This window comes from Mustela nigripes, unplaced genomic scaffold (assembly GCF_022355385.1).
Source record: "Mustela nigripes isolate SB6536 unplaced genomic scaffold, MUSNIG.SB6536 HiC_scaffold_148, whole genome shotgun sequence".
Classification (NCBI taxonomy): Eukaryota; Metazoa; Chordata; class Mammalia; order Carnivora; family Mustelidae; genus Mustela; species Mustela nigripes.
This window is the reverse complement of record NW_026739562.1, coordinates 8,663,246-8,684,282: the sequence shown is the minus strand read 5'-3', so window position 1 is coordinate 8,684,282 and position 21,037 is coordinate 8,663,246. Positions and strand designations below refer to the sequence as shown.

The 21,037-nt window shown below is 52.4% G+C and overlaps 1 protein-coding gene across 1 annotated transcript in view; it reads left to right on the top strand.

The window, feature by feature from the left end:
• LOC132008472 (low-density lipoprotein receptor-related protein 4) overlaps window positions 1-21,037 on the top strand; it is a 50,514-nt gene that overhangs the window by 13,320 nt on the left and 16,157 nt on the right. Inside the window, exons 2-28 of the mRNA XM_059387124.1 lie at window positions 502-648; window positions 1,813-1,929; window positions 2,190-2,303; window positions 2,726-2,842; window positions 3,176-3,304; window positions 3,543-3,662; window positions 4,098-4,223; window positions 4,823-4,948; window positions 5,140-5,274; window positions 5,654-5,779; window positions 6,126-6,356; window positions 7,443-7,599; window positions 9,017-9,234; window positions 9,395-9,571; window positions 9,957-10,079; window positions 11,701-11,909; window positions 12,085-12,166; window positions 12,924-13,029; window positions 14,111-14,312; window positions 15,980-16,169; window positions 16,258-16,389; window positions 17,308-17,448; window positions 17,768-17,854; window positions 17,961-18,132; window positions 18,750-18,912; window positions 19,038-19,263; window positions 19,602-19,905. Coding sequence (XP_059243107.1) covers window positions 502-648; window positions 1,813-1,929; window positions 2,190-2,303; window positions 2,726-2,842; window positions 3,176-3,304; window positions 3,543-3,662; window positions 4,098-4,223; window positions 4,823-4,948; window positions 5,140-5,274; window positions 5,654-5,779; window positions 6,126-6,356; window positions 7,443-7,599; window positions 9,017-9,234; window positions 9,395-9,571; window positions 9,957-10,079; window positions 11,701-11,909; window positions 12,085-12,166; window positions 12,924-13,029; window positions 14,111-14,312; window positions 15,980-16,169; window positions 16,258-16,389; window positions 17,308-17,448; window positions 17,768-17,854; window positions 17,961-18,132; window positions 18,750-18,912; window positions 19,038-19,263; window positions 19,602-19,905 — 4,177 coding nt within the window. The remainder of the gene's footprint in view (window positions 1-501; window positions 649-1,812; window positions 1,930-2,189; window positions 2,304-2,725; window positions 2,843-3,175; window positions 3,305-3,542; window positions 3,663-4,097; window positions 4,224-4,822; window positions 4,949-5,139; window positions 5,275-5,653; window positions 5,780-6,125; window positions 6,357-7,442; window positions 7,600-9,016; window positions 9,235-9,394; window positions 9,572-9,956; window positions 10,080-11,700; window positions 11,910-12,084; window positions 12,167-12,923; window positions 13,030-14,110; window positions 14,313-15,979; window positions 16,170-16,257; window positions 16,390-17,307; window positions 17,449-17,767; window positions 17,855-17,960; window positions 18,133-18,749; window positions 18,913-19,037; window positions 19,264-19,601; window positions 19,906-21,037) is intronic.

Below are 21,037 nucleotides of genomic sequence, written 5' to 3'. Positions count from 1 at the left end.
TGTGCTGCTTCCTGCTCCCCTGTGCGGACTCCTTATTCCAAAAGGGGCCCCTGCATTTTAATTTCAGTGCTGGAATTCCTCCCTGGCCAATAACCAAGGGTCTGGTCCTGGCCTGAGACAGAAGCATCCATATTTCCATCTAGCTTTGGAGAGCAGGGTACTGAGTTTCTCTCTGCATCACTCTTTCTTCCCTCTTGTTCCTTTTCCCTAAGAGCACCGTCTCTCTGAGTGATATCATTTATCTCTGGTCTCTTGGGGGTACTGGGCAAAAAGCCTGGTCCTAGAGGGGGTACCTGAACTGCTTATGAATCCAGAGCCACAGGTTATCTTCTGGACCATTTGTGCCTTGGAGGAAGGCGGAAGGCATGACTGCATGATCTGTATCACTGTGGCTCCCTGGGTGACAGTGGCTCCAGACTAGGCTTGTCAGCTTTGCTCTCTAGAATGGGCTTTGGTTGGGCAGAAGCAGAGCCCTCACAGGTTCCTTTCCCCTCTGCCCAGGCCTCGCCAGCAGCCCCGAGTGTGCTTGTGGTCGTAGCCACTTCACGTGTGCGGTGAGTGCCCTCGGCGAGTGTACCTGCATCCCTGCGCAGTGGCAGTGTGACGGGGACAACGACTGCGGGGACCACAGCGATGAGGACGGCTGTAGTAAGCATCTCCCTCCCCCACCAGGCACCTCCAGCCTCCCTACACCCCCCCCCCGCACCCTGGGCAGTGGCAGGAAGCCATAGAAGAAGGACCCAGGGGTGAGGGTCTGAGGGAGTATTCTGTGCACTGCCCGGGTCAGACTCCGCACATTGGACTCCTGTGGAGGTGACAGATATTGACAGAAGGGTGGTTTCTTCACTGCATATATGGCTCCAATCCTCCTGTCTTCCCTATATTTCCACGCAGATATGACCAATAAACTGTGACAAGTGTGGAAGGAAACACCCTTGAAAACCGTAGGCAGTCTCTTTAAATAGATCTCTCTGTATTCGTGTGAATATATACTCGTACTCCGTATATATATATTAATGTGCATACTCCATGCGGATGCAGATCATTTCTGTTTCTCATGCTGGTATTCTGTATAATAGGAACTTTGCAGGAAATCTTACAGTCTCTTTAAACCTTCCTTTCCACCAGCACAGTAACGTACGCGCAACAGGCTCGGGCATCGTGCCCCGGATCCCTGGACCTCTCGCTGCTGAGCCAATTGTCTGGGGTGCCACTGAAGCACCTATGTCTGAGGGTGGTTAATTAGTCTAATAGGTTGGAAGCTGCAGCCTGGACCTTGTTAACCTCCACCGGTTCGGCTAATTGTGGTGATAAGTGGCTCACTGTCCTGTGCATTATCTCGAAAGACCGCCGTGAGCCAAATGTAATTACCCCCACTGTTACAGTCAGAGAACCTATGGCTCAGACAGGGTACCTGACTCACCCCGTGGGATAAGTACTGAGTTCTAGAACTGGAAGTTCAGATGTGTTAATCTTCATTTAACAGGAGGAAAAGGAAAACAAAAACAAAACACCTCTTTTTCTTGCTCATGTTTCTCTTACTGCTTTCCTAGCGGTTTGGGTTTCCTTGGGCCACCCTACCCTGGGAACCCCTCGTGGCCATTCCCTGCAAATATTGTGGCTTCTTGGTTGTGGTTTTTTCTTAGCTTCTCCATCAGCTGGGGGCAGGCATGGGAGTCTGTGAGGAAGGACCGTAGGTCACGTCGGGAGACGCAGGGGAAGGAGTGTTGGCACAGGGTCTCCAGCCAGGTGAGGCTGTCTCGGTAAATATCCCAGACTGATTCTCTGTTGCCCTCTTTTCCCGGGACTCAGTGCTGCCCACCTGCTCTCCTCTCGACTTTCACTGTGACAATGGCAAGTGCATCCGCCGCTCCTGGGTGTGTGATGGGGACAACGACTGCGAGGACGACTCGGACGAGCAGGACTGTCGTGAGTGCCGGTGGCGCCAGGCGGGCTCCATCAGGCTCTGCTGGGAAGGGATTCTCAATCGGAAAATGATGCCCCAGGTCCACATCTGCTCTAGGGTCTTCAGCTCTTTGTCCCTCCTTTCACTTTCCCTCTTGGTTAGATGAGCCCAAGAGAGGGCCCCCTGCTTTAGATCCCTTATGGCAGTGTTGGAGTAGCCCGCCGGTCCTGTTCTTGGGGCTTCCTGTTGGGCTTGCAGCAGCCTGACAGCTCTGTGCCCACAGCCCCCCGGGAGTGTGAGGAAGATGAGTTCCCCTGCCAGAACGGCTATTGCATCCGGAGCCTGTGGCACTGCGATGGGGACAATGACTGTGGTGACAACAGTGATGAACAGTGTGGTGAGTGGAGCTCTGGGGGTGGGGGTGAGGAGGATGGCTGCGGTGGTCTGGCCTGGGGGAGAACAAGCAGCAGCGGCTCTAGCCCGGCTGCACGGTGAACTGCCTGGGGTATCTGGAGCACCTGGAGGAAGGCTGAGGGGTAGAACCATGCAGACCCCAGGAACCACAGGACTGGAGCCCAAGGCCCAGTGTCTCCAGGCCAGGGACAGAGCCGTGGGGACCCCCTGAGAACCCCGGCATAGGAGCTCATGGCCCAGTCTCGCCAGGGCCACCGCTTCCCCCACCACAGTCTGCACCAAGTCTGTGATGTCTGGCAGGGACTGGGTCAGATCCGCAGGGGCAATAGGGTGGGCATTGGGGACGATCAAAGGAGGGCGGCCTATAGGGCTCCTGCAGGATCGCTGTCCCCTTGCGTCCCCCAGACATGCGCAAGTGCTCTGACAAGGAATTCCGCTGCAGTGACGGAAGCTGCATCGCCGAGCACTGGTATTGCGACGGTGACACCGACTGCAAAGACGGCTCTGACGAGGAGAGCTGTCGTGAGTGGCCCCAGAACCCAGGCTGGTGGGCTGGGCCGGGCAGAGGGTGGCATCCCAGGGGCCGAAGGCCGGGGCAGCAGGGTGCATGGCCATGGCCCTGGAGGGCGGGCTCTTCAGGAACAGCACCTCAGACGCTGAGCAAGGCTGGGAGCATGTTCCCTGGGTGCCGAGGGGAGGGCCCGCTTAGGTCCAAGCACATGGAAGTCCATCAGGGCCATCCCAGATGAAACTCACTTTCCTTGCCTGAACGAATTACCCCCTGGAGGAGTCAGGGCCTCTCTCCTGTGTCCAGGCCTGAGTGTACGCCCCTTCCTACCCCTGCCTGCCTTCCAGCCTCAGCAGTGCCAGCGCCGCCCTGCAACCTGGAGGAGTTCCAGTGTGCCTACGGCCGCTGCATCCTCGACATCTACCACTGTGACGGGGATGATGACTGCGGAGACTGGTCAGACGAGTCCGACTGCTGTGAGTGGTCTGGCCAGCAGTGCGGAGGAGGAGGGAGGGAGGCCAGGCCCAGAGGAACTCCTGGGGTGGTAAGGCACAGGTGCCAGCTGGGGCACGAGCTCCGGGGAGGAGTTTCCAGATTCTTGGCTCCCTGTTGGGCAGAGATGGAGGAGGTGGGTGCTGGGGCCGGGCTTTCTGGTCTGCCCTGGACACTGTGTCCGGGACTGGCTAGAGACAAGAGTCTGTCCTATTTCCCCAGCCTCCCACCAGCCCTGCCGCTCGGGAGAGTTCATGTGTGACAGTGGCCTGTGCATCAACGCGGGCTGGCGCTGTGATGGCGATGCGGACTGTGATGACCAATCAGATGAGCGCAACTGCAGTGAGTGGGGGCAGTGCCAAAGGGCAGGGCTGAAAGTAGGGAAAGGGCTCTTGGAGCCAAAAAGGCCACCATCGATGAAGACAGATGGGGCAAGCAGGACTGTCGTGGACGGTGGTGTAGGTTGGGCACAGCACAGAGGTGCTCAGTTTGAAGGGATGCTAGTCACACTGTGGATGTACACATTCTGTAACTATATAGATTTGTATATTTGTCCCTGCAGTTTTCTCACGAGAGGCAGGAAGGCATCTTGATGAAAGGTTACCTTTTGTCTAATTTGCGCAAAGACGCCATTGGGAACAACGGTGAAGGGGGACAGTGGCGTGGATGCTGACATGGGCTGCAGTTGGGGAGGCAGGGTGGGGCCTTGGACCACAGAGGGGCAGAGCCTCAGGCCACAGCGGGGCCAGCCTCTCATGAGGCCTTTCCTTCGTCCAGCCACCTCCATGTGTACGGCTGAACAGTTCCGCTGCCGCTCAGGCCGCTGCGTCCGCCTGTCCTGGCGCTGTGATGGGGAGGACGATTGTGCAGACAACAGTGATGAAGAGAACTGTGAGAACACAGGTGGAGTCTCCCGGGGTTCGCTCAGGCCCCTTGGCCCATGGTTGAGTTGGCAGACAGGGGTGGACTGAGGCTGTCACCACTGCCATTCCGGTGGGCTACAGGGATGCTTACAGCACATCTTGCCCACGGCCTGGATTTTTCTTGCCCTTCTCAGTTACCAGTGTCAAAGCCAGGTGCCTCTGTTGCCTGCCCAGCCGTGTGGCCTGGGACACATCAGCCACCTCTCACGTTCCGACTCATACACAGTCAGCCCACCTGTTGCTCTGGCCTTGTGAGCAGGCACTGTTCTCTGTGGCTGACGGCGCCAACTGGCCTGGCCATGCTGCCGGGTGCGGGACACACGCGGATGCACTCTCTCCCTCTGTCCCACATCCCTCACCGTCCCACTGTGGTGTTCCTGGGGAGCAAACGAATGCAGACATCCAGCCAGCCCTGTCTGAGCTGCTTCCTGCCCCGGACCCCAACCCTCCCACCTTGAGTCTCATCTGTCTCCAGTTCGCCCTAGAAAATGACAGGCTCCCGTCCTTTTGTTGACGTAAGCCCTGCCCTGCTGTGACCTGCCTCTCTCTACCGCCCTGCTCTGCTGCCTCCCTCTCTAGGAAGCCCCCAGTGTGCCTCGGACCAGTTCCTGTGCTGGAACGGGCGCTGCATCGGGCAGAGGAAACTGTGCAATGGGGTCAATGACTGTGGGGACAACAGTGACGAAAGCCCACAGCAGAACTGCCGTGAGTGTCCCCAGTGGGCGGGCCTGGCCCCTGGTCTGTGGCTGAACCCCACCCATGTGGTTCAAAGAGAATCCTCCCCGGGGATTCGTGCGGCCTCGGGAGCTGTTCTTCGTGGTCCAGGTGGAATGCCAAGTTGGCTGTCTGGGGGAGGATTCTGGGCTCAACTCCCATCTCTGGCTTGGCTGGCACAGGGCCCCGGACGGGTGAGGAGAACTGCAATGTTAACAACGGTGGCTGCGCCCAGAAGTGCCAGATGGTGCGGGGGGTGGTGCAGTGTACCTGCCACACGGGCTTCCGACTCACCGAGGATGGGCACATGTGCCAGGGTGAGCTGGGGCCTGCTTTGGAGCTGGGCAGGGGCAGCGGACAGACAGCTGTGTTTCCCATGGGTCAGACATTTGACAGACGCGACCTCCTTTCATCATCCCCTTAGCAGGTGGCGATGGTCCTGTCTGTCTCACAGATGGGGAAACTGAGGCCCAGAGAGGTTAAGTAACTTACTGACGGCCACAGAGCCGGTGAGAGCAGAGTTGGGATTCCAGCCCAGGTCTCCATGACCTTGACGCCCTTAACCGCTTGTTGTATACCCTTCCCACTGGGCCTGGAGAGTAAGATGGGTATGTGGGCAGGAAAGCGACTAGTCAGCCTGAGATTTGGGGGGAGAGGGTGGCAGAATGGAGATCTGACCCCGCCCCGTCCTCCCAGATGTGAATGAATGTGCTGAGGAGGGGTACTGCAGCCAGGGCTGCACCAACAGCGAAGGGGCCTTCCAGTGCTGGTGTGAAGCAGGCTACGAGCTCCGACCTGACCGGCGCAGCTGCAAGGCTCTGGGTAAGGGCTGTTGACATTCGGCTTGTTGGGAAGAGGGCTGAGCCTGGAGACATCCAGGGGCTCCAGTCCCTGGGGATTTGCTGACAGGTAGAGAGAGTTTTCCTCTCAGGACAGTGGAGCTGTGAGTTGCATTCTGAGCCCCAAGAAAAACTCTGCTGGGGTGGGGTGGGTGGGAGAGTATGCTTCGGAGGCTCCCACTCTTCTAGTCCAGTCATCAGCAGCTGTGGCCATGCCCTCAGCGGCAGGAGGCCACATTTGTCTGCTGAGGATTTGGGGGTGCATGCTGACACGTGTCAGGGACAGCTCTGGAGCCCAGTGGGGGCCCCATTTCTATGCCACGTCCCAGGGCCGGAGCCTGTGCTACTGTTCGCCAATCGCATCGACATCCGGCAGGTGCTACCGCACCGCTCCGAGTACACGTTGCTGCTCAACAACCTGGAGAACGCCATTGCCCTTGACTTCCACCACCGGCGTGAGCTCGTCTTCTGGTCGGACGTCACCCTGGACCGGATCCTCCGTGCCAACCTCAACGGCAGCAACGTGGAGGAGGTTGTGTCTACAGGGCTCGAGAGTCCAGGTAGGGAATGAGGCCCGAGGGGAAGGGCAGGGCCACAGCATGTACAAAGCAATCGTGGAAGGAACAGGATAGTGGCTCGCAAACCTTGGGCAGCAGAACATCTTTTTCTTCCGGCGAAATCTTGGATGGAATTCTAGTAGCGAAAAACGTGAATTTTAACGGTTCAGGTTTATGATATTTGCTCATTATTGGGCTCAATAGTAATGAGATGTTTTGATGAATATAATCATTTGGAATCAGAGATTTATGGGCAGCAGCTACGATTCGTTCTAAGCCTTTTTTTTTAAGATTTTATTTATTTATTTGACAGAGAGAGACACAGCAAGAGAGGGAACACAAGCAGAGAGGGAGGGAGAAGCAGGCTTCCCACCGAGCAGAGAGCCTGATGAGGGGCTCGATCCCAGGACCCTGGGATCATGACCTGAGCCGACGGCAGATGCTTAACGACTGAGCCACCCAGGCGCCCCTACAATGTGCTCTAAGTTTTAGCATTTGGTTCAGCTCAGAATTTTGTCTTGGTTGCTTTGTATTAAGGATAGTCTCCTTGATCCAGAGAGATACATCCAAATGTTTACAGATTAAAAAAAAAAAACAAAAACAAAAAAACAAGAGCTCACTCTATAATCTCAGCCCATTCTACAACCCAGTGAAATGGATTAGAATCTGGCATCACGCACATCTGACTCATAAGCCTATGGAACTTCTGAAACACCTCTACAAAACTCTGAGCCACAGTTTGCAAACGCATGAGCCAGAGCGGCAGGAGACTCTGGGCGTGGGTCAGGGAGCCGGGATTCAGGAAGCAGAATGTGGTTTGCTGTGAGGAAGAAGTGCTTGGCCTTGGACAGTTCCTTGACTCTTCTGTGCCTCAACTCCTTCATCTTCACAGGAGTTCTAGTATCTAGTTCCCAGAGCTGTTATGACGATCAAGTGAGTTAGTATACATAACTATGGTCAGAACGTGGTCAGAATATGGTCAGAACAGTGTCTGACCCAAAACCTTCATGTAAGATTTTGCTCTGTCACTTCAGCCCAGAGGAGCGTTGGCTGAATCCCTGACCCATTCCTGCTGTCTCTTTCCATCAGGGGGCCTGGCTGTGGATTGGGTCCATGACAAGCTCTATTGGACCGACTCAGGGACATCAAGGATTGAGGTGGCCAACCTGGATGGTGCCCATCGGAAGGTGCTGCTGTGGCAAAACCTTGAGAAGCCCCGGGCTATTGCCTTGCACCCCATGGAGGGGTGAGTGAGTTGAACCTCAAGCTTCCAATCCCTCCTGCAATATCTAGCAACAGTTTCTAGGCCGCCTGGGCCAGACCTTGCTGGGGGGGCCTCTTCACAATGTGGCATTAACACCATGGGCTGTGCACCCAGACACGCCTGGATTTGAGTCCTGGCTCTGCGCTAAATGGCTGTGTGCCCTTGGGTCAGGCTGTTTCTGCCTCCGCTCCCTCACTTGCTCCCTCACTTACAATTTGTGATTTTTTAAAAAAGCACACCTACCTCCCAGCTGTGTGAAGATTAAAAGAGACTCCTTTTTTAAACTGGAGATATAATTGACATATAACCATATATTAGTTTCAGATGTACAGCATAATGGTTCAATATTTGTGTATATTGCAAAATGATCACTGCAGTAAGTCTCTTTAATATCCGTCACATATGACAGTTACAACTTTTTCTCGTGATGAGAACTTTGAAGTTCTGCTCTCTTAGCAACTTTGAAATAATACAGTACAGTGTGACGATCTATAGTCACCATGCCGTAGGTTACATCCCCGTGACTGACTTATTCTATAACTAGAAGTTTGTACCTTCTGATCCCCTTCACCCATTTCACCTACCCAAAATGAGATGCATTTTATTTTATTTTTTTAAAGATTTTATTTATTTATTTGACAGACAGAGATCACAAGTAGGCAGAGAGGCAGGCAGAGAGAGAGGGGGAAGCAGGCTCCCCATTGAGCCCTATGTGGGGCTCGATCCCAAGACCCTGAGATCATAACCTGAGCCGAAGACAGAGGCTTTAACCCACTGAGCCACCCAGGTACCCCAAGATTTTATTTATTTGACAGAGATCACAAGTAGGCAGAGGGGCAGGCAGAGAGAGAGCAGCAAGTAGGCTCCCCACTGAGCAGAGAGCCCGATGTGGGGCTCAATCCCAGGACCCTGGGATCATGACCTTAGCTGAAGGCCGAGTTTTAACTCAGTGAGCCACCCAGGTGACCCATGAGATGCATTTTAAATGCCACAGTACACATTAGATCATTGCAGGTACTTAATATTTTTATTATTAGCTCATAGGGTTGATCTAATTAATAAAAAGTAGTAATTTTTGTTATTAGAAAAAAAAAATCTCCCACAAGGGTTGGGATTTTTGTCTGTTCTGTTCACTGCTATAATCCTAATCCCTAAGAGACAGCCCTGAAGGTATTATTAAAAAAGAGAGAGAGAGAGATTTGTTAAATGAATGAATACCCTGCTAGAGACATTTAAGCTCAGACATTTAGAAGACACTCTGTGGACTACACACAGAATGTGTCTCCTACTAGTTGGAATCCCTTGGGTTAAACAGATAAAAGGCCCCAGTCTCGCTATTATTCCTGTTACGACCTGCTGTCCGCTGCCTGTCTCTCAATTTCCTTTTGTCTCTTCCTAGTACCATTTACTGGACAGACTGGGGCAACACCCCCCGCATTGAGGCCTCCAGCATGGATGGCTCTGGACGCCGCATCATCGCCGATACTCATCTCTTCTGGCCCAATGGCCTCACCATTGACTATGCGGGCCATCGTATGTACTGGGTGGATGCTAAGCACCACGTCATCGAGAGGGCCAATCTGGACGGGAGTCACCGCAAGGCTGTCATTAGCCAGGGTGAGGTCCTTTCTTCACTCTTCTTCATCTCTCATCCTTCTGCCCCAGTCCAAGCCCCCAGGAGCCTTGGCAGGGGGTGAGATTTGCGCAGTTGCCAGGCCTGGGCCCAGAGCCCATGGCAGGCTCTGTCTGGACTGAGGTCCTTCTGGACTTTCCCCAGGCCTCCCCCATCCCTTCGCCATCACCGTGTTTGAAGACAGCCTGTACTGGACAGATTGGCACACCAAGAGCATCAACAGTGCTAACAAATTCACTGGCAAGAACCAGGAGATCATTCGCAACAAGCTCCATTTCCCCATGGACATCCACACCCTGCACCCCCAGCGCCAGCCCGCAGGTAAGAACCGACCCACCTGGTAAACCTCCTGTGCCTCTGGAAACCTTCCCTGCACCTGTCACAGCTGCCATGGTTTCTGGCCAGGAAGTCTGTGGTTGGTACGGATAAGGGCCAATTTCTCCCTCTGCTGGACATTCAGGGTACAACATCGAGACCCTAGAAAATGGGCTTCACTGTCCTGATTGGATTCGTGCAAACCTTCATAGGCTATCTCTTCTGTCCGGGATTCACTGTGTTCACACCTGGGGCAGGTGGAAAAAATAATGAGCTGTGGTTCCTCCTTCCAGGGAGCTCACACCCTGGTTAAATGACTGAACTGCCTTGGGGTGGACTCCGCCAGCCTTTTGGTATTTCCTGACCCTGTTGCTCTGGGCTCTTTGAACAGGGAAGAACCGCTGTGGGGACAACAATGGCGGCTGCACCCACCTGTGTCTGCCCAGTGGCCAGAACTACACCTGCGCCTGCCCCACAGGCTTCCGCAAGATCAGCGGCCACGCCTGTGCCCAGAGTAAGTGGGTTTGGGGCTCCTGCCTCAGTGGACATGCCTTGTGGAGGGGGTGTGGAAGGAACGGGAGATAGAAATCCAAGGGCTTGCGTGTCATGGGAGAGGAAGGACTTATGAGGCCGGTGGCTCCTACACCAAAGCTGAAGCCCAAGGGCTCAGTGACAGCACCCAGCTAAGTATGGGTCCCCACAGCCAGGCTGGTGGACCATTTCACCAGGTCAAATGCTTTATCCATAGGCAGTGAGACAGTTCCAGGCCCTTCTAGCAAGAAGGGGTTTCTGTCTCTTTACCTTTAGCCTCCCCCTGTTAAAGATGTCCTTTCAGGCCCTAAACCAAAGAGCCAAGATGAGGACCTCCGATGATGTTCTGTACATGGAGACCTTGGATAAATACGTGTCTGATGACTGGGAGAAAATAGGGTGCCCTGCTTGCTCCCGGATCTGCTATTTTGGCTTCCTTTGAGCTCCTGCAGGGTCATTGCCTTCAGAGGGCCACCCTATCTAGCTCAGAGTGACAGGTGACGTTTCTTAAGACGAGTCCAGAGAGAGGGGTGATGCAGGAGTATGGCGTGACCAGCGAGGGGCCAGGAGTCATTCCTCACACACCAGCAGCTGCTCTTACTTTCTGCTGTGTTCCCACTGACCCTCTTGTCCTTTGTTAAAACCAAACTTCTCTTGGGATCTGGGTCCTTCCCAGAGATTGATATGAGGGAAACTATCCAGAGGAACGGGGGCTATTCATTCAGCACACGTTGATTGAAAACCTACCTTCCTTGATTCTTGTACGTGCCCCGGTTTGTCCCTCTTGTCTCAGCGAGGTACAACGGGACTCCCCAGGAGCTCCCCCGTAAGCGTTTCTCAGAGGTTAAAGGGAGACACATGGTGAAGTGAGGCAAGGAGAGCTTTCCAGGCAGATATGTACCCTGGGAAATATTCAGATAGGCCAGAATGGGGTAAGGGATGAAGAAGAGCCAGCGGGGAAGAAGCTGTGTATAGGGCATTGGCCAGAGCGCCTTCTCCGGAGCCAGACCTGAGTTCAAGTCCCAGCTCTGGTGCTTTGTGGCTGAGGGAAGGTAGATGAGCTCCTTGACCTGCTGTTGGCCTCAGGGTTGCTAATCCAGGAAATGAGAATAAGAATGATGTGAATCACAGAGTTGCCAGGAGAGTGAAGGAGACAAGGCAGGCGAGGCAAGGAGTAAGCTCAGTAGACGTTGTTGGCTAACTTGTGAAGAGAAGGGGACGTAGGTGATGGCGGGCGTGGAGCGGCAGCCCTGAGGCAGGCAGGGAAGGAAGGAAGTGAGGTCTGGTGGGAGTGGATGGCCGGCCAGCCAGTATGGCTGAAGAGGCTGAGGAAAGAGGAGAGGAAAGGAGAGGAAGCTAAGGGACGCTTAAACAGGATACGCCTCTGTGCCCTGAGAGAGTCTGTTTCCTCATCCATTAATCCTAAAGCCTGAGTCTGTCAGCCCAGTGCTCACAGGGGGCCTGAGGTGTGAAGAGTAGGGGACAAAGGGCACCAGCTCCCAGCAAGTGTGATTGAACCAGATGTCACAAAGGTGAGCGTCTGTGTCTGTCACTGTGATTGGATTTAGAGCATTAAAAGGAGACCCCTTTCGGCCTTTGATCAGGTCTTGACAAGTTCCTGCTTTTTGCCCGAAGGATGGACATCCGTCGGATCAGCTTTGACACCGAGGACCTGTCCGACGATGTCATCCCACTGGCTGACGTGCGCAGTGCTGTGGCCCTTGACTGGGACTCCCGGGATGACCACGTGTACTGGACAGATGTCAGCACTGACACCATCAGCAGGGCCAAGTGGGATGGAACAGGACAGGAGGTAGGGCCCATCGAGGGCCCAAGCTCTCGGGGAGGGCAGGGACAGAGGGGATGGAATCCACCCTGTCCCGGGACCAGGCTTCCCATACCTTTGCCAACCTGGAGAGTTGGGACAATTGGGCCCCAGAGATGAGGTACAAGTCCAGTTGGTGATCACAGCTTTGCTCTCTGTCTAGGTGGTAGTGGATACCAGTTTGGAGAGTCCAGCAGGCTTGGCCATTGATTGGGTCACCAACAAGCTCTACTGGACAGATGCGGGTATGTACAGGACAGCCATGGCCTGGCTCTGTGGGATTCTTCTTCTTCTTTTTTTTTTTTTAAAGATTTTATTTGTTTATTTGACAGACAGAGATCACAAGTAGACAGAGAGGCAGGCAGAGAGAGAGAGAGGGGGAAGCAGGCTCCCTGCCGAGCAGAGAGCCCAATGCGGGACTCCATCCCAGGACCCTGAGATGATGATCCGAGCCGAAGGCAGCGGCTCAATCCACTGAGCCACCCAGGCGCCCATCTGTGGGATTCTTCTTATTAAAATCCTAATGTCAAGGAGAAGGGACCCAGTATCCCTCCCAGACCACTTGTCTTGGCCTTAGCTCTTGGTGGGTCAGAAGAACTGAAGCTAGACGCTCATATCTGAGGATTTGACATTTGCCAATCAAATGTCAGCTTCTGCTGCTGTGTAGCTGGTGCTCAAAAATGTTTTGAGGCATTTCAGAGAAGGAAACAATGCTCTGTGGTTTTCCTTCCGTCACTGTCTTAATACAATGGGCATTTTCTATGTACCAGGTGAGTCTGGGAGGCAAGAGGAATGCCTTACAGCAGAGCTTCTCAAAGTGTGGTCCTTGGACCTGCAGCATCATCATCTCCAAATTCATTTCCCTCCATATCTGTTGTGCATCTGTCGCAAAATATTTCTTGATCATCTCCTGCAGGCCAGGCTCTGTGCTGGGAGCAGAAGGTAGTAGGGTGAAGGACCAAGGATCGAGTTCATACCTTTGCCCCTTAACTTCGTCATTAGGTACAGACCGGATTGAAGTGGCCAACACAGATGGTAGCATGAGGACAGTTCTCATCTGGGAGAATCTTGATCGTCCCCGGGACATCGTGGTGGAACCCATGGGCGGGTGAGCACCTGTTCCTTTGGGACAAGCTCCACCCATCCCACAGCTCTGAGCACTAGAGGGGAGCCCGGAAGTTAATAAGAGGGGCCAGATCTTATGGGCACACCTAGGCAGCCAGGGCAGTTAACAGACACCACAGAGGTACAGTACAGTGACAGCTCTGTCCCCACAGTGGACGAGGAAACCTTTTGAATTTTTTTCTTTTTTTTGGTCTACTAACAAAAGGAACTCATTGTAAATCAACCAACCAACCAACCAACCAACAAACAAATAAGTAAATAAATCTGTAATAAGTGCAGATTCCCTATAGTCTCACTCTACGGCAATGACCATTGCTAACGGTTAACGGTTTAGGGTATTTTTTTAGATTTTCTTTTACACATATATATCTGTTTGGTACTGTTGATGGTGGTTTTGGTTTTACTGCAATGGTATACTGTTTTGTAACTTGGTTTTTTTTCCCCCCTTACCTATACATCCTGGATATCTTTCCACTTAATAATACAGAGCTCTCTTGCTCTTGTTCATGCTTACATAGAATTCTTTTAAATTTGTGTACCATAATTATTGAACCCATCTTGTCAAGGAAACTTTTTTTTTTTAAGATTTTATTTATTTATTTGACACACCGAGAGAAATCACAAGTAGGCAGAGAGGCAGGCAGAGAGAAAGAGGGGGAAGCAGGCTCCCTGCTGAGCAAAGAGCCCGATGTGGGGCTCAATCCCAGGACCCTGAGATCATGACTTGAGCCGAAGGCAGAGGCTTAACCCACTGAGCCACCCAGGTGCCCCACGGAAACATTTCTTGCACCCCATTCTTACTTCCCCTCTTTCTTTATCCCTGAACAGGCCTCATCTGCCAAGCACTCCTTGAGCCATTGAGCTCTGCCTTTATTAAAACACTGGGGAACCTCTGGATAGTGATAGAATGTACGAGACCTTCAGAGACAGCTTTGAGCCAGGACGGGGCTGTGAGCTGAGACAGGAGGCTGGGGCAGCTAGTGCAGGCAGTTGGCACCCTAGGCACCCCGAGTTCTCCTGGGGGTTAACTAGAATGCTGTAAGACCTTCCTTGCCTGTGCCCAGGTACATGTATTGGACTGACTGGGGTGCAAGCCCCAAGATTGAACGAGCTGGCATGGATGCCTCCGGTCGCCAGGTCATCATCTCTTCCAATCTGACTTGGCCTAATGGATTAGCCATTGACTACGGGTCCCAGCGGCTTTACTGGGCAGATGCTGGCATGAAGACGATTGAATTTGCTGGACTGGATGGCAGCAAGAGGAAGGTACGTGTGGTGTTAAGACATCATCCCACGACCCTGAAAGCCTCTGGGGCAGCTTGGAGGACCCAGAATGAGCTGTGTGCTATTCCTTTGAGGCTGTGGCTGCCCTCCGGAGCCAAGGAGGGTGGGTGGGGGATTGTTGCCTGATGATGAAGGGAAACTAGGGGATTTGTGTCAGATTGTGGTGCACAGACCTTCCTATTAACCATCACAACGGACACTATTTAATTGCCAAATGACTGCTGGATGATTGCTCTCTTTGTTTTTGCTGTTGTTCATTGGTATAATTTCAAACAAAAAAGTTGTGAGATTTGTCACATTGGTATACCATTCTCTATACACACACACACATACATACACATGCATTATTATTTTTCTGAACCGTCTGAGAATAAATTGGAAACATCCATTTCGTGACCCAAAAATTCTTCAGTTTCCTAAGAACAAGGACATTGTCTCAAGTAACCACAGTGTGATGATCAAAACCAGGAAATTTAGCACTGATACAGCATTACTGTCTAATTAACAGTCCATGTTCAGTCTCACCACAAATTGCCCCAATAATGTCCTTTGTAGCTTTTTTTTTTTCTTTTTTCTTTCTTAGACCAGGATCCGATCCCAGATCACAACTGTGGTTAGTAATCAGGTCTCTTTAACCTCTACTTCCTCATCCTTATCTAACCCATCCAGTCAAGGAAATGAGTCCCTTCTGTGTCTTTCATGACCTTTGTATTTTTAAATATCAAATGTCAGGGGTGCCTGGGTGGCTCAGTGGGGTAAGCCTCTGCCTTCGGCTCGGGTCATGGTCCCGGGGTGCTGGGATAAAGTCCCGTGTCGGGCTCTCTGCTCCGCAGGGAGCCTGCTTCCTCCCCTCTCTCTCTGCCTGCCTCTCTGCTTACTTGTGACCTCTGTCTATCAAATAAATAAATAAAGAAATAAATAAATAAATAATCTTTTTTTTTTTTTTTTAATCAAATGCTAGTTATTTTGTAGAATGTCTCTCAGTCTGTCTGCTGTTCCCTTAGACTCAGATTATGTTTGGGGCAGGAGTCCTACATTAAATCAAGCTGTGTCCAGTGTGTCTCACCAGCAGGCACAGATGTCGGCTTGTCCCTTTGCAGTGATACTAACTTGGCACGGTCAAGGTGGTTGGTTAAGAGGGTGTCTACTGTTACTCCTTTTGTAATGAATAAATAATTTGTGCAGAGAGACTCTGAAGTTACCTAAATCATACGAGATCTTTTACAATCATCACACAACCCTTGGAGCCAGGCGCTGTCACGGTCATATCACAGATTGGCAAACCAAAGCTCAGAGAGTTTTTTGTTTTAATCAGAGAGAGAGAGCACGCACATGCAGGCGAGCACCAGGAGGGGGAGCAGCAGGCAGAGGGAGAAGCAGGCTCCCCACTGAGGGAGGAGCTCGATGCGGGACTCTATCCCAGGACCTTAGCATCATAACCTGATCTGAAGGCAGCCACTTAATTGGCTGAGCCACTCAGACACCTCTCAGAGATTTGATAACCAGCTGTTGCTCAAGGTTGCCCAGCAGGTGGCAGTGGAGGAACTGTATCCTGTCTGCATGTGTGTGGGTGGATCCATCTTGACCACAGCTCTGTGCTTTCGCACCTTGCTGGGGGATGACCTCATGCTGCCTGCCCCGCCTGGCAGGTGCTGATTGGAAGCCAGCTCCCCCACCCCTTTGGGCTGACCCTGTACGGAGAGCGCATCTATTGGACTGACTGGCAGACCAAGAGTATACAGAGCGCAGACCGACTGACGGGGCTAGACCGAGAGACCCTGCAGGAGAATTTGGAGAACCTTATGGACATCCATGTCTTCCACCGCCGGCGGCCCCCAGGTGAGCAGCCTTCGGCCCGCCGAGGCTTCTCCTTGGCCTTCCTTTGCCGTAGACCTCCCCTTTGACGCCCCTCCACCTCCCCCTGCAGTGTCCACGCCATGCGCTAGGGAGAACGGAGGCTGCAGCCATCTGTGTCTTCGGTCCCCAAATCCGAGTGGCTTCAGCTGTACCTGCCCCACGGGCATCAACCTGATGCCTGATGGCAAGACCTGCTCACCAGGTAAGTTGGAGCGTCACAAATCAGGATAGAGCCTCTCCAAGTGGGGCAGTGGCTGTCTTCCTTCCCTGTGGGTGGACTCCAGGGTGGGTTGAGAAACCATAGGTCCTGGTACTCTGAGAGGCATAGAGGAGACCAAAAAGTTCTAGAGAGAAGGAAAAGTCCAGAAGGAGGCCCAAGGGACCAGGTAGACAGGATCATAGGCAGAGTCTAACTTGTTCTTATGGGGTCTCTATGCATACTAGAAAAAGATGCTCTTTTCCCAGATGCCCTGCTTTCATTGTTGGAAAATTGTCATAATACACTGATCAGGTTAAAACAAGTCACTTCAGTTTTATCTGCCCAGATTTTATATAATGAATATTAAAACTTATGATCTCTCCAATGTCATGCCTTGGAAGTACCACTTTGTGAGTGTTACAACATAGATGACAGCCTCAGCTGGAAGGTCCCGGGAGCAGGGCCTGGCTGCCCAGCAGTTAGAAGTTGATGTTTCTCCCTAGGGGATGCTACATGCCTGGCTGCATTTGAACCCTAACATCCTTGGGAGTTTGAATGAGAAAGGATCTGTGAATAGGCCCTCCATGATCTGTAGGGAAAGCCCTTTTTCACGTAACATAAAGTTTTTTAAACCAAATGGTAAAAGTTCTTGAAAAGTGTGTCACTTCTAGAATATTAACAAAGAGCTCTCGTTTACAACTATATGTCAGGCCCAGTGCTAAGTGCTTTTCTGTGTACAGATCTCTCCTAGTCCTTACAGGATACCCTGCCCTTATTCCCATTCTACAGATGCTAAAGCTGAGGCTTGAGCAATTTAAAGAACTTACCCAGGATCCACTAGAAACTAACAAGAGATTTCAGATCCTCTTACTGGCTGCACTAGGGTGACTGTCCTCTTTCCTTTTGTCCCTACCTGGGCAGGCATGAATAGTTTCCTCATCTTCGCCAGGAGAATAGACATACGCATGGTCTCCTTGGACATCCCTTATTTTGCTGACGTGGTGGTACCTATCAACATTACCATGAAGAATACCATTGCCATTGGAGTAGATCCCCAGGAAGGTCCGTGTGGCCCTCTGTCCCCAAGCTACTGCAGCTGCTGTTCTTCCTCTCCCGTTGCTTCCTGCCAAGAGCCTGGGGCTTCCTGTTCCCTCTGGCACAGCCCTGCCCCCATCTCTGTAGCTTCCTCTTGGGTAACGAGGGCATGCTTTGGGGCCTTTCTTCCATCCCTGCCAACTACTTTCCTCTTATGGTCATTCTTTATTTCCGTGGATTGCCTCTGCTCAGGGGTAGAGGTTCTCTCTGACACGCCCTGGCATCCCTGTGGGTGTCCCTTTGGGAGAGGCGAGGGTCCAGGCTAAGCCAAGCCTTCCCTTTCCAGGAAAGGTGTACTGGTCAGACAGTACCCTGCACAGCATCAGCCGTGCCAATCTGGATGGCTCGCAGCATGAGGACATCATCACCACAGGTGGGCCTTGCTTCCAGCCCAGGGACCCCCTGTCTGGCTCCAGAGCTGGGGAAACAGCCCGTCTGTTTTAAGGCAGGAGCCAGTGTGCGCTCTTGACTTCCTGCAGGGCTGCAGACCACAGATGGGCTTGCGGTGGATGCCATTGGCCGGAAAGTGTACTGGACAGACACGGGAACCAACCGGATTGAAGTGGGCAACCTGGACGGGTCCATGAGGAAAGTGCTGGTGTGGCAGAACCTGGACAGCCCACGGGCCATTGTGCTGTACCATGAGATGGGGTGAGAGCCGGCTCTGTGGATCTGGGCAGCGGGCTGGGCCGGGCCAGCTGGGGCTCCCACAGGGGTACAGGAGAAGAATCGAACGCAGGCGTGCCTCAGAGGAACGTGGAGATGGACCTCGCCCCTTCTGACTTCTTTTGGGGTGGGTAGGGTAATGTAGAGGTAACGGGCACCAGCCTTGAAGTCAGAAATCCAGGATTCAACATTCTTTACCATGTGTTAGCTGCGTCTGTCACTCCGGGTCCTGTTTTTAACCTCTGATCCTCAGTTTCCTCACCAGTAAGTGGAGGTGAGAGTGAAAATGTATACCTCATGCTCTTGGGAGGACAAAGTGAGAGACTCCATGGAAAATTCTTTCTTAAAAAAATTGTGGCTAAAAAAAATAAAATAAAATTTACCATCTCAATGGTATTTTAAGTGTACGGCTCAGTAAAGTCTATTCACACAATGGTGACACATCTTCAGAATGTTCTCGGCCTGCACATCCGAAGCCCTAGACCCCCAGAGCAACAACTCCACTTTTTGCATGAAATACTTTTCACAGCGTTTGGCCTGTGGTCAGTACTTCCAGCATATAGGAGCTATGGACATAGCAGCGAGTATTTTTCCTGGCCCAGGTTCATGTACTGGACAGACTGGGGGGAGAACGCCAAGCTGGAGCGGTCTGGAATGGACGGCTCAGACCGGACCGTGCTCATCAGCAACAACCTAGGATGGCCCAACGGGCTGACCGTGGACAAGGCCAGCTCCCAACTGCTCTGGGCTGATGCCCACACTGAGGTAGGAGTCCTGCTCCTGTTGCTTTTCCCGGAAGCCCGGGGAGATGGGACGGGGGCTGTTCAGGATCTCTACTCAGGGCTCCTCGCCTACACATAGCCACCCCGCACCGTCTCCTTCCTCCACAGCGAATTGAGGCTGCCGACCTGAACGGTGGCAGCCGGCACACGTTGGTGTCCCCAGTCCAGCACCCCTATGGCCTCACTCTGCTTGACTCCTATATCTACTGGACTGACTGGCAGACCCGGAGCATCCACCGTGCCGACAAGGGGACCGGCAGCAACGTCATCCTGGTGAGGTCCAATCTGCCAGGCCTTATGGACATTCAAGCTGTGGACCGGGCACAACCACTGGGTGAGAGTGGGCCAGAGCTGGCTTTCTGAGGGTAGCCCGGTGTCTGAGATAAGTCAGGAGCACAGAGATCCTTCTATGATCTCAGAGACAAGGACCTCCTTAAGCCCCCTTCCTCGATCAGGCTGTGCTCCGTCCGGGTATGGCTCTGGGACTCTGACTGCTATCACCTTCAGAAAACCTGAAGGGAGACACACCTGCTCCTCCTCCCTCATCCCTGCCAGGCCCCAGATTCTGTCACTTAAGATAGCAGAGAACCAGGCATAAGAGACCAGGGCCTTTGTAAGTTTTCTGCAGGAATCCAGGCTGGGTGTCATGGCTCATGCGTCTCGCCTCCCCAGGTTCTAACAAGTGTGGCTCTAGAAATGGCGGCTGCTCCCACCTCTGCTTGCCTCGACCCTCAGGCTTCTCCTGCGCCTGCCCCACTGGCATCCAGTTGAAGCGAGATGGGAAGACATGCGATCCCTCCCCCGAGACCTACCTGCTCTTCTCCAGCCGAGGCTCCATCCGGCGTATCTCGCTGGATACCAGTGACCACACGGACGTGCACATCCCAGTTCCTGAGCTGAACAATGTCATCTCCCTGGACTATGACAGCGTGGACGGGAAGGTCTATTACACAGACGTGTTCCTGGATGTTATCAGGTATGAATGTCCCTGAAATCTCCAGAGGACACAGACCTGTGTCCCATCCCTGGTGGGATGAGGTCATGTCCATGTTGACCTCTAAGCAGACTGAGTGGTTCTAATCCTGACTTGTTGTTCACTTGTCACTAACAATAGAGTTCAGGGGCACTGGGTTACTCAGCTGGTTAAGCATCTGCCTTTGTCTCAGGTCATGATCCCAGGGTCCTGGGATCGAGTCCCACATCAGGCTCCCTGCTCAGTGGAGAGTCTGCTTCTCCCTCTGCCTGCTGCTCCCCCTGCTTGTGTGCTCTCTCTTACGGTCAAATAAGTAAAATCTTTAAAAAAAAAGAATAGAGTTCAGATTTGGGGTTTTTTATTGTTGTTGTTTATTTCTAGATTAATAGAAGCCCAGTATATAAAACAATCAGGCTGAGGACCTGCCCCACTGCCCGGCCCTGTGGGAGCTCCTTGCATTCCCTAAGACTCATTGATGAGTAGCTAAGCAGTATATCTGTATTATAATACAGGATCCCTGGCCAAATGCCAAGGCCTGGGGTTGTTCACAAGGTTGCATTTTGCTGTTTTAAAAATATTTTTGTTTTGTTTATTTTACTTTCTATTATTCTTTCCATTTGTTTTTTGTCCCATCATAGCTGAGGAATGTGATGGCCTGCCACTATTTTGAGGGGTTTATTACGGCAGAGATTCTCCTATAAAAGAATAAGGGCGTTCCCCCTTGGTTCTCCCTGAGAGGCATATTAGAATCTCAAGCTGGAGCTGGATGGTTGGGGAGTGTTGGTGGTGGTGCCTGGGTGGCTCAGTTGATTAAGCATCAGCTTTCCGCACAGGTCATGATCCCCGGGGTCCTGGGATTGAGCCCCACTTCAGGCTCCCTGCTCAGCGGGGAGCTTGTTTCTCCTTCTCCTGCTCCCCTCTGCTTGTGCTCTCTCTTTCTCCCTCTTACATAAATAAATAACATCTAAAAAAAAAAAAAAAAAGGAATCTCATGCTGGGAGCAGGTGGGAATATGTAGTCTAGAGAAGTTCCTGAAGTGTTTATGACATACCCCATCCTGTGGTTGAATTCCGTGGTAGAGGACTAATGTAAAAATACACAGGGAGATTTGGACCAATGTGCCTTTCTTATAATT